This window comes from Loxodonta africana, chromosome 6, assembly GCF_030014295.1.
Source record: "Loxodonta africana isolate mLoxAfr1 chromosome 6, mLoxAfr1.hap2, whole genome shotgun sequence".
NCBI classification, from domain to species: Eukaryota; Metazoa; Chordata; class Mammalia; order Proboscidea; family Elephantidae; genus Loxodonta; species Loxodonta africana.
The window spans coordinates 48,776,020-48,795,519 of NC_087347.1; the positions used below are offsets into that span (position 1 = coordinate 48,776,020).

General features: G+C 37.7%; 1 protein-coding gene across 4 annotated transcripts in view; it reads right to left on the reverse strand.

Moving 5' to 3' along the window:
- Window positions 1–18,054, reverse strand: part of MARS2 (methionyl-tRNA synthetase 2, mitochondrial) — a 54,869-nt gene extending 36,815 nt beyond the window's left edge. For 2 of the 4 annotated variants that reach the window (XR_010322258.1, XR_002784479.2), the window contains exons 1-2: window positions 16,185–18,054; window positions 14,847–14,949 (exon numbers count right to left, since the gene is read on the reverse strand). Coding sequence is in view for 1 of the 4 variants with exons in the window: in XM_003406150.4 (XP_003406198.1) it covers window positions 16,217–17,998 (1,782 nt within the window). In the remaining 3 variants the exon portion in view is untranslated. Of the gene's footprint in view, window positions 1–15; window positions 14,950–16,184 lie in introns of those variants that run through there. The other 2 variants (XR_010322259.1, XM_003406150.4) reach the window with 2 other exon arrangements.
- Window positions 18,055–19,500: the final 1,446 nt, after the last annotated feature.

The following is a 19,500-nucleotide window of genomic DNA, read 5'->3' on the forward strand; positions in this document are numbered from 1 at the left end:
TTGAGAGTGAAAGAAGGCACCAAAAAAAATTATATAATCTTTGAAATAGTATCTATTGATAAACAAGTTTTATCATATTAATAAACCTATAAAATCATTTTATTCAAAAACTAAAATTCTAATAATACAACAGGCTTAAGCCAAGACTATTCTAGGAAAATGGAACATAGGGAACCCTATTAATAAATTAGAAAGTGAATGTAACTTTAAACTGTGGTTCAGGAGTATAGTCTGAAAAGGGATTATGTCATAAGGCCTACACCTGGATTATTCTATTACTTTCACCCTTGAAGCTTTATGATTTCCACTTTAGCCATTAATACAGCTATATAAATGGACTGAATTATGTTTAGGAATAAGCCTTTTCTCCTGTGTTACAAACATCAAATCATAGAACCGTATAACTTAGGCTGAAATGAATCTCAGAGATCCTGTTACCCCTTGTTTTATTCATGAGGAAACTGAGTCTACAACTGAGAATTTGTCTTAAAATACTCATCATAAAATCTTGGTAACTTTCCCTGTGTAACTAAATTTGCTGTATAATTACTAAATAGTTCTACAAAAAAGCTTTGGTTGAGTCATTGATTGTTTAAAATCCATGATAACATCCCTTATAAAAATTATTTTAACTTTGTTGTGTATTTTTTTCCCACTATATTATCCCAAGGCAAGAGTAGCACCTTATATTTATATATACCCAGTACCATCATGTAATACAGTGAAAAATAGTCACCTATAAGGAGACAAGAGATGGAGGGGGGAGGTCCTTCAAGAACATAATGCTTTCAGAAATAATTTCTGTCCCAACTAAGAGTTATGAGCCATCTTTCATTGAATCACTAAAATTAAGTCTAATACAAACAAAATGTTCTAACCCCTTAAACATCTGGGAATCTAAATCAGAAAAAATTCAATTCTAAAATAAAGAATTAAATTGATAGACATGAAACAATTTAATCATGCTTTTATCAAGTAACCTGAGGGTGAACCAGTTTCCTAACCAAAGTACTGGAAATAGAATTACCCTAAGATTTAATTTTTTAGATTGTTCATCAAAATTTTCCTAAAAAGTATTATTGCAAGTTAGCATTCTAGAAAATATAAGATGAAACAGAAGGTGAGAAGAAAAAGCTTATGAGGTATCCCAGAAAAACTTTAATGCCTCTGACAGCAAAGGATTTCTATTGGCTATGCCATCTACTCTATTTTAGGAACATGGCACATCTCCACATGTTCTTAAAAAAATAAAATCCACCAACAAAAACAAGTGAGCCTTTGGTGGTTGCTGTTCTTTTCCATTGTTCTTGCTCATAACTAAAACATAAGCATTTATCAATCTTTATATAGACCCTCTGTAGTAATTTGCTCTTGTGGGAAAGAATTCAACTAACATTTCTAGATTTCTTTTTTACATCCTAATGACAAGTACCAAACTTATGCCATTTTTTATACAGTTTGGTGTGGTTCTGAGATAAATGGGTTATCATAATTGTCCCCTTAGCTCAAAAACTGTAGCAGTACCTAAGATTAAATATGGCCTATGTCATCTGGGTAAATTTTCTCACAATACTGATTTTGATAAACAATCTGTAACTTATTTTACAATACTTCATAAATGTGTTTCTTTTCTGGTTGGAAGAATACCAGTGTTTGTAACTTCACAAAGGATCCACAAGTAATATGAATCAATTTCAGTGTCTGATAGCACAGCTTAAAATATTTGCAACCCTAAAAGTATCTAGGCTTCATATGCCATAGAAAAATTATTCATTTTTAAGACTTACTCCTGATCTTTTTAAGTTACCCATTCCAGCACTGACAAGCCATTTCATTGTTGGTAGACATGCTCAGAGTCTTGGTAGGTCAACAGAGTGGCATATGTGCCCAAATCTGAAAATTCCAGTTGTATATAATCAACCATGCCTCTTCGGAAAAATTTCAGTTTTTATCTTAGAAACTTTAGTTCATTTCCCTTAACTACATATAAGTTGCTAGTTACATTTTTAGAAGAACTATTAGATCACATGCTATTAAATTTCTGTTGTCAGATTCAGGCTGGGCAGTTGATTTGGCCCCGGTACTACTTCACATTCAGCTTCATAAAATAAACTCAAGTTCCTTGATGCTTGCATTCTTCTTGAATCATAGATACATCCAAACTCACATCACTTAAAGCAGCCAGAGCAAATGATGGGGTTTTTAGGCAAAGGGATTTGGCTACACTCTGATGCTCTGAAGTGGGCATTCAGTCAACGCAGATGCCTTAGCTCAAATTTTCCTGTTCTCAGAATCTTGAACAAAGCAGTTACCTCCAGCAATCCTTACGTTCTGCAGTGATTTAAATAAAAATCACTTGTTGGAACATAGGGTCTATTCATTGGATGTTATTCTTAACAGTAAAATGAAACATTACTGACATAAAATAATTTACTAATAATTGCCTGGTTTTTCTGAATAGTTGCTTTCTCATCCACAGAATCTGACTCTAATTTTGTATATCACTAAGTACATAAAAAAAATTTTTTAACAAATCTTTACTCAAAGTTCAGGAATGACACAACAGAAGTATAACCCACTCATTTAGTAATGCCACTGGATATGGCTATTCTCAGATCTCTCCTAATGAGCCTCTTTGTATAGGCAGCTTAACAGTTTAGCCCTTGAATGCTTCCCAATCACCAGCAGCTCATAAGATAACCTACTCCTTTTAGTGGGAATTTCCTAAAGTACACCTTCTCTCCTCAGAATCCAGACCCAATTAATATCTTATTTTTAAAATCTTTCCCTTAAGTAATTATAAAATAAGAGCCATTTAAAATGCATTAAAACCCTAATTTTCTTTAAATCTCTTAATAGGAGCAAAGGTTACATTCTGTGAGAAGAAGCTTTTCTCAGCCTTCATCTGTAGGTTTTGAAACCTCAGTATTCTCGAAGCCTACACTTTCATCCTAGGAAAGATTTCAGAGCAGAGGATTCAATTTTCACCCCATCTTTCTCTACTGATTCTGTTATGTAGAATCTTGGATACCTATTTTATCTAGTAATAGAAAACAACTAGCCCATATGTGGTCTGGTAACAAATATGAGGGTTTTGGATATACTTAAAGGTTAAATGTTTTTGCTTTTTTAAGGGAATTAAAGAAATCTTAGTAGCCAGAACATTGGAGCTTCAGGATAAAATCATGATTTCCTTTATTAATTCACACACATTTAAGCAACATAAAGTTATAATCTGTAACAAATGGAGCAAAGGTTATGTCTATAAGATAACAAATATCCTGATAAAGTTCGGTTGTCATCTGGCTATCTTACCAACATGATAACCTCATATACAACCACTTAAAAACATCTTTGGTATTTGAGTTTTTCTGATTTATCCCATATGTTTCATATTTGAAGACATAGCCATAGGGTATACAGAATATACAGGACAACAGGCTATTTGTAATATGGTATAGTTCAAGAAAACATTATCTTAATTAGGGAAATAATATATGTAGTATAGATTCTCATTTCCACATTATTTTGATTTCACTGTATTTAGGTTTGTGTATATTTTACCTACGTTTTTAATAAAACATTTCAAATTCTAGGTTTTTATTAGAAATCTTGGCTGATGTTAATAAATATATGGTAAAAAATAATCTAATATCCAGAAGTCTGTCATATTATGACCATTTATACCAGTTACTAAGGCCAAAGTTCACACTATTCTTAAATATACTTAGAGTATTTTCATATCTATTATAGATCCTCTTCTGTCATTCATGTATGATGTATAACGCTTCTTATAGCATCTTAGCAAGGATAAGCATTCACTGCTTATGTCAGACTGGATACATATTTCTTCTGTTAACACTGTGACAATATTCCTTTTTATCTTTCACTCAGTTATTAGTTTGTGAAGTTTCTAGGCTTAAAAATTAACTTTGATGGAATAAAATTTATTCATAATATTGTATTTCACCTTTTAATTACTAAGAAGTCATGACTGCCTGCTCGTACAAAATTGGAGAATTTTTTTTACAACTAAAAAATGCCACACTCACTAGAACTTTTTAAAACTAAAGAATGGCCATACTAACTTTTCTTTATATACTGCCTGTTTAATATATATCTCACATTTCTCCTATAAAAATATTACATTCTTTTTATAGGAGATTGGATTAATAAAAAAACAATAAGTTATATTATAAATGATCATTATTTAAATTGACTACATGGAAATTTACCGCTTGATGAAATTTGATTACACAATACTTGGAGTTTTTTTTTGTCTTCACTATTTTAGTTTCAAGTCCACTTTAAAAGCTAAAGTAGGTGCACTTTTGCTGAAGAAGAATAAGAATTACATATGAACCACATAGTGTTCTTATAATCCTAGGAAGACGATAACCCCATTATAACCTGAGTTAATTTTTTAACCTGTCTCACAAAGGATGATGAACTGCCCACGGATGTATGTACTTTTTGGGCTTATCATCTTAATGTTTCTGAGCTACTATATATAGGCTGTGGAATAAAAGGCAATAACATAGTTATGTTAAGGAATATTTTGGCACCGCCTAAAGCCACTCCACCTTTTTAAAAACATTTTGCTACAACAAAATAATATATTGTTTAGGTTAGGTGTTCTGTTACTAGGACCCTAGTCAAAATATCATGAAACAATCTACTTAATATTCATTTGTCTGGTGTTTTCAGCATGTTTTAATCCTACCTATGTTTATTATTCAGTTTACTCAGTGTATACAAAGGCATTTTGGTTCTAAAACTTTTGTAAATTTTGAGTCCACAAGTAAATGGATTTTGCTTCAAGAAAAGGTTTACAATTAAAGTGTTTTTCTTGGCTACTTTTAGACAATTGTGCTCTTTATCAAAATATACTGATGTACTTTGATATTACTTTCATTCAGCTATAACAATATTATATTTATTTTTCTCTCCAGACAAAAAGTAAAGAAGAACTGAGGTGGTATGAAAATTCATTGATATACCAAAAAAAAATTTTTTTTGCTTAAATTGTGAGATTTTGCTCTTATTTTATAAATAATATAACATAGCCATGATAGCAAACAGCTTTAATAACTATGAAAGATCAGTGTCGTAGCTTTTAATCATTAAGGTCATTTTACTACAGGTCATGATAAAAATGAACAAAGACACAGAGACTAAACATCCAGCCTTATTAGCCTCATGTAGTTCCTAAAACAACCAATGATGGTATATAAAAGAAATGTTTAATTAACATAAGAAGTATTGCCTAAAAAAATACCTTTTTTTCCCTTGGTGTTTTGAAGAAGACATCAGAAGGGTAATAGTTTTCAAATATCATTAACAATTTGAGATGATTTTAATACAATGTGTTTCAGGCCAATCATTTAGGATCTTTATTTTTAAAATGTCTAACTTTGGTAACAAAGTAGAGAAAGCCACACAATATTAACTTGGTAATATACATTTAGCAACATGTAAAAGAAACATCCTAAAATCATTATTACTGTCTGACCTATTACGCAAAATATTCAAAAAAGATACTAATACATTTGAATTTCTTCTGCCCTATAAAAAAAACCCAATGCCGTCGAGTCCTATATAAGTATTCAAATACTGACTGGTAAGGTTAACCTTAAGATTATTTTATACAGGCCATTTCCAACTGTTTGTAAGAATAAAAAAGAATAGCAGCTTTCAATTAAAATAACACATTTAATATCCTGGTATTTTCTGTGCCAATGGAAAAGTGAAGATAAAATAAACTCAGCAACAAATCCTATGTTTAATAAATATATTTTTATGCCTTTGCCATAGCTGTGTGCCTTTCTTTAGAGAATGGCTAGTTTAAAACTCTTGAGCTCAGACTTACCTACCTTCACATACTGGATATTCAAACATCTACCTCTACAAACATTTGCCAGTGGTGGGTTTTGATAACTTGGTTTAACTTGGTTAGTCCCTTTCTCATTATTTTCAGTGTTAAACAATAAGTTTTCAGTATTTTTCCTGTTTTTTGTTTTTTTCTCTGAGATCACATTGATTTCCTAATTTTTACACTTAGCTGCACAGTTATTTATGTCCTGGAGCTGCAAGCTCCACTTTTAGATGGTCTCCATGAATTATGGAATAAGAAGTGATATATATTTTCCTAGGTTAGAAAACTAATTTTATAACATCAGTTACATCTGAAAAGGTTTTATTTTTAAATTGTCAGAAATTATCTTCTAGAGGCTGATTTTTATGTGGCCATTTTAATAAGAACAAACTTTCTACTTTCAGGATCATTAACAATTACTTTTTATACTATGCCAGGCAATATCATATGGTAATATTTTCTTCATATTAGCAAAAATACTCCTTCCAAATGGTATGAAATTCTCACCATTAGCTTCCATTCAATTAACCTTACCTGTTTTCAATACTTTGCTTTATTTTAGAACTTAGTATTTTCTTCTCTCATACCAAAATAGCCTTCTTATACATTGTAACTTGATTTAATTACATTCCAGTAATAAGTTATAAAATCAAACAGAACTCAGTGCGAAAAAGTTTCATTTACATAAAACATAGAGTGTTAAGGCTGTGCCTTTTTTTCTGTGAAATAAGTTTCATAGAAATTTAACTATAAAAAGTTAATGCAGTAATTTCAATTTACCAGGACTGAAGAGTCTTTATGAAAACCTTTATAAATTTCTTTACTGAGTGGTTTTTAAAGGTAATCTAAACTATGGTGTATAGGACACATTTTATGACATATCAGTCTGATTCATCAGCAAGTCAAAATCTACTGTGCAAAAACACTGAAAAAGCATCCATCATGCCTTGCTAATTATGAAACTATATTGCTTGCATTTAAACAGAGTTCTGAGGAAATTATTTAAAACATAAAGATGTAAGTCGTCTTGGCCTTGTAAGTTAGCAAGGACTTTAATACACACCTTTAATGTATACTTTGATACAGTTTAAAAATACATTTAAAATGATAGCTAAGAGACCTGTATAAATAGGTTTCATCACACTTCAACGTGTATGCTCAACGTGTAACATCCACATTTCATAAAACATGTAAGACAGGACAATGAGTATTATTTATGTGATAAAGTCTCCATTTAATTTTGGGAAGTTAAAACATGTCTCCACTGTCACATGAGATACAGTTTATCAGGAGTTATCCAATATATAACATTTTAGCTAATGGAGTAGTATACGCTTTGGTAACTGTAGTCGAAGGACATTTAACCTGGTTTCTGCAGGCTTGTTAGGAAAGATACCATAAGAATACCAAAGCAATAAATGATTTTATTAAATTCTTAATAAAATATATATGAGTCTTATTAATAAGTTCACTTGTATTAAAACTGTATGTATGAAATGAAAATATTTCAGTGTTTGTGACCTCTAGTAAAAATTCTCTGGATTTGTTACTATAATAGTTAATTCAAATAAAACTTGAATATTGATATGTTTTCATGTTTAGACATAAATGTGTACTTAAAGTATTAATTAGTAAAGTGTCATTTCAAAATATTTAGATTCACAAATTTATGACAATGTACTCTTACTTAGAGGAGAACTGTTGGATTCTAGAATTTGGAACACTGATCTGAAAATAAGAAACAAAATAAGCTTAAGGAAAAAGAAAAGGAGAGACTATACAGTAATTAAAATTTTTAATAGTTACACCGGCCCAGTAAGCAAGTTTAGGACACAAAGGAAGCTATTGAAAGCAGAACAGAAATATACCCCACCTCATAATAAAGGCAGCTATGTTTTCCTAAGTTTCTGTTTTGGCATTCATCTGTTTCATAATCTATCAAGAAACCAATTTCTCATCTTGAAACACTAACTGATATATTTCAATTAAGCATTCTTATTTGGACTTTTCGTCTTCAGATCTTTGGATCTGATTATACTACTTCCTCTTCCCACAATACGTAAAGGAATGAATGCCTTCAGAATACTGTATTTTTTCCCCAAATAACATGCCCATGTATATAACAGGCCCACATACTATGCTTACAAAAACAATGTGCAGGGGAGGGAAGGCACAGTTGGCAAAAACATAATGTGTGTGTTATTTGTGTAAAAATACAGCATACTCAGTAATTGATGGTGGTATTGGTGCTAAAGAGGGTGGTGAAGCTTTGGCATCAAGACAAGTTTGAGTCTAGGCTCTCCTGTTTTACAAGCTGTATAATCTTGGCCAAGTTACTGAGTCTATGCCTCAGTTTCTTGTCAGTTAAACAGAGAAAGAATAATACCTACCTCATAGGGCTGATGGGAAAAATGAGAGAACACAAACAAAAAGCATAGAACTGTTGGTTTTCTCCCTTCATCTTCACCTATCACTTAACTAAAAACGGGAAAAATTATAGCCTTGGGACTCTCCCCTTTTAATCCACAGGAGGATTTACTGAACAGATATATCTGACTGGCATTTCTATTTAAAAAGCAAGTTATTACTTTCACAAAGGCATGTACGGAAAAGATATGTTTTTGAGTCACAAAACCTTGCCTGCTGTAATTTTTTTCTACACTTAGCAATGATGATAGTGAGCATTAAAAAGCCTGAAGTGCCAGTGTCTAGCATGAAGTATTTTTACTTTCTCATTGCATGTTTTCTTTAGGCTCTAGATGCATGAGTGGCAATTTCAGTTTTTTTGTGGATTTTAACAATTCTTGTAATTTTCAATTTTAGGTTTCTAAATTTTGAGGCTACGTTAGATCATAAAAGTTCATAATTCTTGTAACTTGTTGGTAGATTATTCCTTTTATATTAAGTCCCATTTTATCTTTAGTAATGATTTTCCCCCTCAATTCTAGATTGTCTAATATTAATGTTGTTGTACTGGCTTTCTTTGGTTATAATATATGCCTAGTGTTTCAATGATTGTGAGGATGGCACAGGACCAGACAGTGTTTCATTCTGTTGTATACAGGGTCACTATGAGTTGGAACTGAATTGACATTTTTTAACAATAACAGTGTTTTGCTGTTTTCGTTTTTCGTCTCTTTTATGTTTAAGTATATCCCTTTTAAACTGCATATTGCTAGCTTTTTAATTCTGAAAACTGCTTTCCACAGGAGGTTCACTCTATGAAGTTTTATTACAATTATTGATATATTTGTATTTACTTCTTCCATCCTATTGAAACCCTGGTGGCATAGCAGGTAAGTACTACAGCTGCTAACCAAAAGGTCAGCAGTTCAGACTCACCAGGCACTCCTTGGAAACTATTATGGGGCAGTTCTACTCTGTCCTATAGGGTCACTGAGTCAGAATCGATTTGACAGCAACAGGTATCCTATTATGGATTCTCTATCATATTTTTCTTTACCCTTTTTTAATCTCCTTCCTGTCTTCTGTTGGATTGATGTTAATATTAGTCACTATCTGGCAGAAGTGAGGGCGAGTGCTCACTAAGGCTTGCCACAACTACTAAGACTTGTTCTATATTTTGGTAGAACTCTGACTAGCAGGGAATTGGCTCCAGAAGGCAATTATGGATTAAGGAGCATACAGCAGTTTTATGGGCCAAATTGTAGCCAGTAAGCCTGGCATCCCCTGTAATTGAAGTCTACACTCATGCAGACTGACTCTGCCACTATATGCCCAGTAGGGATGGAGCAGCCAGAGATCCAGGAAACCATTCCTACCATAATGCCCAAGGAGGAACCTGTTGAATGCTTGCTTCTGTCACCTGCTGCCCAAGGTACTTCATGGTTATGAGCCATATTAGTTAGAGGCCCAGAACTTGACCAATTATTGGCTTCACTTAGGTTTCAGCATTTCCCAGATCTGAAGAGCTATGTCCCAATCACTGGTAAAACTGTACAAAAGACCTTGTGCCTCAGAGTCCATGTTCCCACCTAGGTCTTTCTCAAGTATTTTGACATCAACTTAACATTAAATTTATCAAGCTCTTTATGGCCTCTACAGACTCCATAAGTGTTTCAAGAAGAATGAAGCCTACTTACAGAATAACAGAGCTTTCAACACAACCTCACAGATTATGCCTATTTCTTGCTCTAACCTACCCTGATCTATCCTATCAAGATCTATCCTGAAGTACAACACTGTCAGTGATAGGTTAATATCCAAACACCTACAAGGAAGAGCAGTTAATACGACTATTATTCAAATTTACACACCAACCACTAAGGCCAAAGATGAAGAAATTGAAGATTTTTACCTACTTCTCCAATCTGAAATTGATCATACATGCAATCAGGATGCACTGATAATTACCGGTCACTGGAATATGAAAGTTGGAAACAAAGAAGAAGGATCAGTAGTTGGAAAATACAGGCTTGCTGATGGAAATGAAGCCAGAGATGGCATGATAGAATTTTGCAAGACCAATGCTTATTCATTGCAAACACCTTTTCAACAATATAAACAGTGACTATACATGTGGACCTGGGATAGAATACACAGGAATCAAATCAGCTACATGTGTGGAAAGAAATGATGGAAAAACTCAGTATCATCAGTCAGAACAAGGCCGGGGGCAACTGCAGAACAGACCATCAATTTCTCTTATGCAAGTTCAAACTGAAGCTGAAGAAAATTAAAACAAGTCTACAAAAGTCAAAGTACGACCTTGAGTATATCCCACATGAATTTAGATACCACCTCAAGAAAAGATTTGATGCACTGAACACTAATGACCAAAAACCAGGCGAGTTGTGCGATGAAATCAAGGACACTATACATGAAGAAAGCAAAAGGTCATTAAAAAGACAGGAAAAAAAGAAAAGACCAAAAATCAGAAGAGGCTTTGAGAGTTGTTTTTGAACACAGAGCTATAGCGAAAGGAAGAAATGATGAAGTAAAACAGCTGAACAGAAGATTTCAAAGGGTGGCTTGAGAAGACAAAGTAAAGTACTATAATGAAATGAACAAAGACCTGGAGTTAGAAAACCAAAAAGGAAGAACACACTCGGCATTTCTTAATTTGAAAGAACTGAAGAAAAAAGTCAAGCCTCAAGTTGCAATAGTGAAGGATTCTATGGGCAAAATATTGAATGATGTAGGAAGCATCAAAAGAAGATGGACCCCCAAAACTATGGCCCCCAGACATACTGTTAACCCAGAACTGTATCAATTCCCGAAGCCTACTCTTCAAACAAAGATTAGACAGGACTATAAAACAAAAAATAATACACGTAAGGAATGTGCTTCTTAGTTCAATCAGATACACAAGACCAAACGTGCAGCTCCTCTCCAAAAGCAGGATGAGAAGGCAAGAAGGGACAGGAACTGGTTGAATGGAAACAGAGAACCCGGGCTGGCATGGAGGAACGTGCCGTCACATTGTAAAGATTGCAACTAATGTCACAAAACAATATATGTATAAATTTTTGAATGAGAAATTAAAAAAAGAGAGAAGGAATACACAGTCACTGTACCAAAAAACTGTACCAAAAAAACAAGGCTCCAGGAATTGATGGAAATACCAATTGAGATGTTTCAACAAACGGATGCAACACTGGATGTGCTCACTCCATCTATACCAAGAAATATGGAAGACAGCTACCTGGCCAACTGACTGAAAGAGATCCATATTCGTGCCATTTCCAAAGAAAGGTGATCCAACAGAATGAGGAAATTATCAAACTATATCACACGTAACTAAAATGTTGCTGAGGATAATTCAAAAACAGTTGCAGTAATGCATTGACAGGAAACCACCAGAAATTCAAGCCAGATTCAGAAGAGGGTGTAGAATGAGGGATATCACTGTTAATGTCATATGGATCTTGGCTGAATGCAGAGAATACCAGAAAGATGTTTACCTCTGTAAACACAGGCATTCAACTGTGTGGATCACAACAAATTATGGATAACATCAAGAAGAATGGGAATTCCAGAACACTTAATTCTGTTCATGCAGAACCTATGCGTAGACCAAGAGGCAGTCATCCAGATGGAACATGGGAATACAGCATGGTTTAAAATTAGGAAAAGTGTGCATCAGAGTTGTAACTTTTCACCACATTTATTCAATCTGTATGTTGTTAGGTGCCATCAAGTCGACTCTGACTCACGACACTGGATACAACAGAACGAAACATTGCCCACTCCTATGCCACTCTCACAAGCATTGTTATGCTTGAGCCCATTATTGCAGCCACTGTGTCAGTTCATCTCGTTGAGGGTCTTCCTCTTTTTCGATAACTCTCTACCAATCACGATGTCCTTCTCCAGGGACTGATCCCTCCTAACAACATGTTCAAAGTATGTAAGATGTAGTCTCGCCATTCTTGCTTCTAAGGAACATTCTGGTTGTACTTCTTCCAAGACCGATTTGTTCATTCTTTTGGCAGTCTGTGGTATATTCAATATTCTTCACCAACACCACAATTCAAAGGTGACAGTCTATATGCTGAGCAAATAATCCAAGAAACTGGACTGTATGAAGAAGAATGGGGCATTAGGATTGGAGGAAGACTCATTAACAAACTGCAATATGCAGATGACACAACCTTGCTTGCTGAAAGAGAAGAGGACTTGAAGTACTTACTAATAAAGATCAAACACTACAGCAGCTCAACATAAAACAAAAATCCTCATAACTGGACCAATAAGCAACATCATAAATGGAGAAAATATTGTCAAGGATTTCATTTTACTTGGATCCACAATCAATGCCCATGGAAACAGCTGTCAAGAAATCAAACGACATACTGTATTGGGTAAATTTGCTGCCAAAGAGTGCTTTAAAGTGTTAAAAATCAAAGATGTCACTTTAAGGACTAAGGTGTGCCTGACCCTAAAAAAAAAAAAAAAAATTTTTTTTTTTTTTAGACCCTAGCCATGGTATATTCAATTGCCTCATATGCATGCCAAAGCTGGACAATGAATAAGGAAGACCTAGGAAGAATTGAGGCCTTTGAATTATGGTGTTGGCAAAGAATATTGAATATACCAAATGAACAAATCTGTGTTGGAAAAAGTACAGCCAGAGTGCTCTTTAGAAGGGAGGATGGCAAGACTTCGTCTTATGTACTTTGGACATGTTATCAGGAAGGACTAATCTCTGAAAAAGGATATCATGCTTGGTAAAGTACAGTGTCAGTGAAAAGAGGGAAGCCCTCAACAAGATGGACAGACACAGTGGCTACAGTGGGCTCAAACGTAGCAAGGACTGTGAGGAGGGTGCAGGGCCGGGCAGTATTTCATTCTGTCGTACATAGGGTCACTATGAGTCGGAGCTGACATGACAGCACCTAACAACAACAAGCCTATCCTTGATCTCCATATAGTCACAGTTCTTCATAAAGTTAGACTTCTGAGTTGCCTAACCTATGATGTTCACTTGTGGAATAGCCCTCTTGTATACAGTTGTGTCACTTAACATACACATTGCCCACAACTTCTTTCATGACTTCGTAGACAGGATGGGAATCTACTGAGTTGATATCTTGATAATACCCTCCTAATAGGATATCTCATGAAAACCTGATGTAGGCCGTCTTTATCACCTCCTGCAACATTGCCTCCAGGAGATACTCCAAAATAAATACTTGAGAGCCTTAAGGATACTATTTTGGGGAAACTTCTTACTGGTCAAGGATTTACAAGATGCCAAATAAGTATTAACAGTTCTGAAACAGGGAGATTCTTTCTCAGAAGAACCCTAAATCCAGGGAATGCAATACTTGGCCAACTTCTCCCAGAAGCTGACCCCAGTGAAAGTCAATCACCCTACTTGGGAATAGAATTTCTTCCATCAAGGCCACCTTCAAAGTTTGGTGGCCAAGTGTCCAGTGATAGTATAGACAGTATGCTTATACAATTGTTATCCTTGAATAGCTACAGCAGGATAGGCCAAGGCGTCCACCAGTTTAAGAGCTCTACAGATTTATTATCTTCTCCCAGAAATGGTTAGGATGCCTGCTCTTGGAAGCACTTGCACTCTGGTTTTAAGTTTTACCTATTTCCACTTGCCATTCTTAAACTGCTGGATCAAAACAAGCACATCAACTCAGTACCCACAAAATATCTGTTTTACCTCTTGTGCCTCCTATAGAGTCTAACGGGTTCTCAGAAGTCAGAACTTAGAACATTCTTCCACTCAAAACACCTTACCATAGTAATTTATACCCTATCTGGTACCCCTATTTCCTTGTGCCCTGTGGTACCACAAATACTCTGGTAGCCAGTTAAGTACCTTCACAAATGACACACTGCACAAACAGTACTCCATTAGTATCAACCTCTGGCAAACCAAGGTCCAGAGTACTGACCAGCAGTAGGCCACGGGAAGATCACTCAAGGGGAAAGATTACACAGTCTCTCTACCCATGGCCCATGACAGGAACCCTAAGACTGCTATACGGGCAATTCAAGGGGCAGAGGTTAACATCCCACTGGTTTTCCAACTCTGATTTTCCTTTATCTATGTAAACACATTCTATCTTTCACTAGTCTCTGCCATATCCAGGCCTAAAAGATACTACACTCCACCCTATCCCCCAGTAATCCACCCTAGTAATTTAGGCAAGTAATTGTAATAGCTCACATGGAAAGCCCAGGATTCCATTATGAATAGGGAGGCTCTAAAGAAACATCTGCGGAAACTCTTCCACCTTTAGAATTCCTCCTAGCACTATTTTCCAAGCAATGGTAGGAACCTGTAGCTGAATGGTAGCACCTAGGATAAATGTGAGGGAACTAGTAACACAATAGCTTACTTCATAGAGAGTCCTCTCTGCTTCCTACCATACTTAGAATGCGTATTTCCAGGCAAGTTCTCATTTTAAACTTTGGCTGAGCCGTCCAGTCACCTATGAGATGTAACACTAGCTTACTGTGTTATAGTCATTGTATAAATTGATACCTTAACATCTTCTCTGTGATGTTCTCTTATGGAGTCTTGGAGAAATCACTAAATCCAGTTTGAAATTCCTGGAGCACTGATCATTTCCTCCCTTCACCATCACCTTCAACAAATGCAACAGAACAGGTCTGAATAAGGTACTTACAAACTTTTAAACTTTATTACTTAAAAGATAAAATTGGTAAAAACTTGAAAGTAAATGTATCTACAATTATAACTATTACACAATATTTCTATATTCTATATAGAGTAATTTTACTGGGTTATATAGAATATATTATAAATTCACAAAAAAATCATAAGGTAAATTATGCATGTGAATAACAAAATTAAGACTGTAAGAGTGAAGAAAATATTGCCCTTTTGAGCTATTTACAGATTTTTTTTATCATACCTGTAACCTAATGTTATTGAAGCTTAAAATTTTTAAACATACCAAATACCTCAAGAGAGCTTTAAAGTTTTATCATAGATACTCAGACTTGATATATTTACTTGTTAGCTTACTAAACATTTAGTAGAGCAAACGTCATTTTTTAGTAGCCTGAAAAAAATGAGGACTCTGATTGGCTTTTTTATGGTGTTTCTGTTTTGCTTTCTGTTAAAAAAGCCGTGGTTGCAAGAAAAGCAATAAAAATTTAAAGATCTGCAAAATTAGAACCCAGAAAGTAATTCATTCTAAAACCTCAATGTTTAAATGTGTGAGACTAGAGCCATCTACTGGTTGAACTGTAATGTTACAGAACACAACCACTGGACTATTACAAAAAATTAGGGAGTCATGGTTGTAGGAATTAAAAGCATGGGATGAACATGGGCAGAAATCCTCTGGTATAGGACACTGGTTTTTAAAGTTTTAATAATAGAACATGTTTTAACTGGAGACCCAAATATATAACAAGAGATACTCTGGTAAAAGTTGAGGTAAGGGACCTAAAGCACAGCCTCCAACCCACACTCTCAGTAAAAGGAGTCACTGCACTAATTTGCCTGAGAAGCAGACTAGGCCAATGAAAAAACAACCCACAAGAGGTAGTCTAGGCAAATAACATAATTGTAGTTTGGAAGGGGCACAATAAGGAGGAGTAGTATTTAACAACATCTCTAACCGATCTTCCCCCTGAAGACATCCGATCTTCCCCCTGAAGACATCCTAGAGACACTGGTGTGCAAAGGACAGTGGTTAATGCGCACAGGCCACTGAACTGGGGGGTAAGCACCTGAAAAGCTACAAACCTCTTTTCACAGGGACACAGCTTATGTGCTCACTTGATGCAACACTTTAAGAAAACACAAGCATAAGTTTCCTGAAAATGCAAAATATAAAAACACATTTACTTTTTTATCACAAGCCAATAAGAACTGAGTTTCTAGGTTCTGTGGGCTTTCACTAGCCAAGCCCTGGACTGGTCCAGTCTTGGAAACAAAAGCCCAGTTTCAGGTCCCAGCCTTCTCCCTTCAAAAGGGCAAGGATGTCCATAGAATCGAGGCAAGAAACGGAGCTCTGCAAGTCCCCTCTCTGTGGCAGAGACCCCCAGCCTGGACAGGAGTTTGTCAGCTAGAGTTGGGGTGACTGGCTGGAGCAAAGTTCCAAAGACTCGCAAACATTCCAAGGCCACATGAAGTACAGTACCCAACCAGGGAGCATCCACTGGGCTCTCCCAGTTCAACTTCCATGGTGCATGCCTCTGGACAAAGCCATTAGTCTGCCGAACACAGCTGGACACTGCCTCCAGAGCCTTATATATCTGAAAGTTATCATAGTGGTCTGCTACCTGCTTGGGCAAAGAGGCCACTGCGCTCACCAGAGCATAATCCTCTGCCTGAGCACGAACTGATGGCCCCACCAACCCTGACTTGCTGGGGAAGCAGTCAGTGCAGAAGGCTGGGTAAGTCCCAGAAGGATTTATTCTCTGGGCAGTGCATCGGTTCAAGAGACCTCCCAAGGCATCTGCCAGCTCGGAGTCCAGCAGCTTAACCACCTTTTCATCATAGTAGTCACAGTCCCAGTTGGGGACACCCTGCCGAAGAAGAAAGTAGCGGAAGCCATCCACAGTGTACCGTTCAAGGCAAGTCCTGGGATCCACCACATTGCCCAAGCTCTTGGACATCTTCTGGCCACAGACCGTCCAGTGGGAGTGGACACAGATGCGACGTGGAAGACTCATGCCAGCCCCTAAAAGGAGGGCAGGCCAATAAATGGCATGAAATTTGAGAATGTCTTTGCCTATTATATGACAGGTGACCGGCCACCAAGATTTGAACTCAGCATCCGGATAGCCGATTACAGTGAGGTAGTTGACCAAGGCATCCAGCCAAACATAGATGGTCTGTGAATCATCCCCAGGCACCGGGATGCCCCAGTGCAAGTGACTACTCCTGCGGGAGACGGACAGGTCGGGAAGCTCCTCCTCTAGCCACTGAAGGACTGTGCGATGGAACGGCTCGGGGGTGATGACCTGAGGGTCGTCCTGCAGCCACTGCCGGAGCGGCTCCCGGAACTGGGAAAGCCTGAAAATGTAGTTTTCTTCCTTGGTCCAGGACACCGGGTGCCCGCTCTCCAGAGACACCGGGCACGCATCCACCGATGGGCCCTCCTGCTGGGTGATCTTGGCCTCAGGCAGGAAGCACTCGTCTGAGGCGCAGTACCAACCTTCATAAAGCCCTTTGTAGAGCAGACCCCGGGCCTTCAGCACCTCCCAGAAGTGCTGCACAGCCAGCTGGTGCCGCGCCTCGGTAGTGCGGATGAAGTCGGAGGAGGCGATACCAGCCTGCCGGAAAAGCTGCTGGAACTGGGCAGAGACTCGGTCACACAGCTCGGCCGGGGCCAGGCCCGCGGCGGCTGCCGCCTGCTGGATCTTCAGGCCGTGCTCATCCGTGCCAGTGGAAAATCGGGTGGCGGCGGCACCGGGAACCCAGAGACGACGGTGGCGGCACAGGGCGTCCGTTAGTAGCGCTGAGTACAGGTGCCCTATGTGTGGCGCCGCGTTCACGTAGAAAATGGGCGTCGTGAAGTAAGCGCGCCCGTCGCGGACCTCGCCGCGGGCACCAAGAGGACACGAACCGTAGTACCGTGGGGCAGACTCCTGCAGGAGCGAGACCCTACCGGACCGGGTGCATCCTAGCAGCCGCAGGGCTGAAATACGCAGCATGGTGCTGGTCAGCCCACACCGGCTCAGAGCCGAAGCGCGCCAGAAGCACGTGTGAAGGGCGCATGCGCAGCCAGGGCCGCGCCGCAGCTTCCGGCCCGAAAGCCAATGAAGCCGGACGGAGGTCTGTGCTCTGTGGCTCCGCCCGCGCCTCCGCCCTCTGCGCTTTTACACGCCGAGGTGCCCTGTTCGTCCTTCGCCGTTAAAGTGGTCAATTGTGAGAATTCCCGGGGAAAATGGCTTAGAGGAACTGGATTTGAGAGAAACGATGGAAGAAGATATATTTTTAATTTTCTGTAACGTCTTGTATTTCCTGCTTTGGGTTGTAATTTTATATTTATGCGTCTGAAAATGTCTGGAGCCCAGTTGTCGCAATGGCTAGGAGCTCGGCTGCTAATCACAAGGTCAGCGGTTGGAATTCACCAGTCGCTCCTTGGAAACTCTCTGGGGTGGTTCTCCTCAGTCCTATAGGGTCCTTGTAGTCTGAATCCACTGGAGGACTACAGGTGTTTCTTCTTCTAGACTGAGCAGCTTGAGGACAAGAATTTTATAAATCAAGCATTTTTCAAACACCCTTAGTGGTTGGCACGTTGCAGGCCAGAGTATGCCTTCAGCAATTCAGAGGAAGGAACGGAGGGACCAACATAGGAGTCCGAAATGTTACCTCAATTTTAACTCACGATCTAGTGGGCACTCAAATCTGCAGAGGGCGAAAGAAAAGGACAAAGAAAATTACGTAGAGCATATCAGGGAGGAGAAACCCGTTGAACCCATTGCCATCCAGTCGATTCCAACTCATGGCGACCCTGTAGGATAGAGTAGAAACACCCCATAGAGTTTCCAAGGACCACCTGGTGGATTTGAACCATTGACCTTTTGGTTAGCAGCGGTAGCTCTTAACCACTACACCCCACCAGGGTTTCCAGGAAGGATAAGGGCTGTAAAAATAAGGGAAATCTTTTATCGTAGGTTTGTGATTTGGCCTCAGGCAGAAGCTATTCATCTTGGCAAAGATTATTGAAAACTGGAGGAATGTAGGAAGCCCTGGTGATGTAGTGGTTAAGAGTTACGTCTGCCAACCAAAAGGCTGGCAGTTCAAATCCACCAGATGCTCCTTAGAAACTCTATGGCACAGTTCTAGTCTGTCCTATAGGGTCACTGTGATTTAGAATCAGCTCAACAGCAACGGGTTTGATTTTTGTTTGGGAGGAATGTAATACAGTATGTTGTCACTGTGCATATATGGTAGGCTCAATCTTCAAATTTATTGCTCGAAAGTCATTGTTAATTTTCTTTTTAAATAGTCTTAACTTCTAGAACGGTGTTTTTCACATTTACTTTTAGTAAAGAATCCTAGCTTTTGTGGTGGAGGGAAGGCCAACATTGAGTTAATACTAATCCTCGTTTCATGACACATTCTGATCTTTGGCCTATGCCTGGCCATTTTTTTTTTCCATTTAATTTAATAAATATATTCACTTAATAATAAGATTAATACCTGTGAA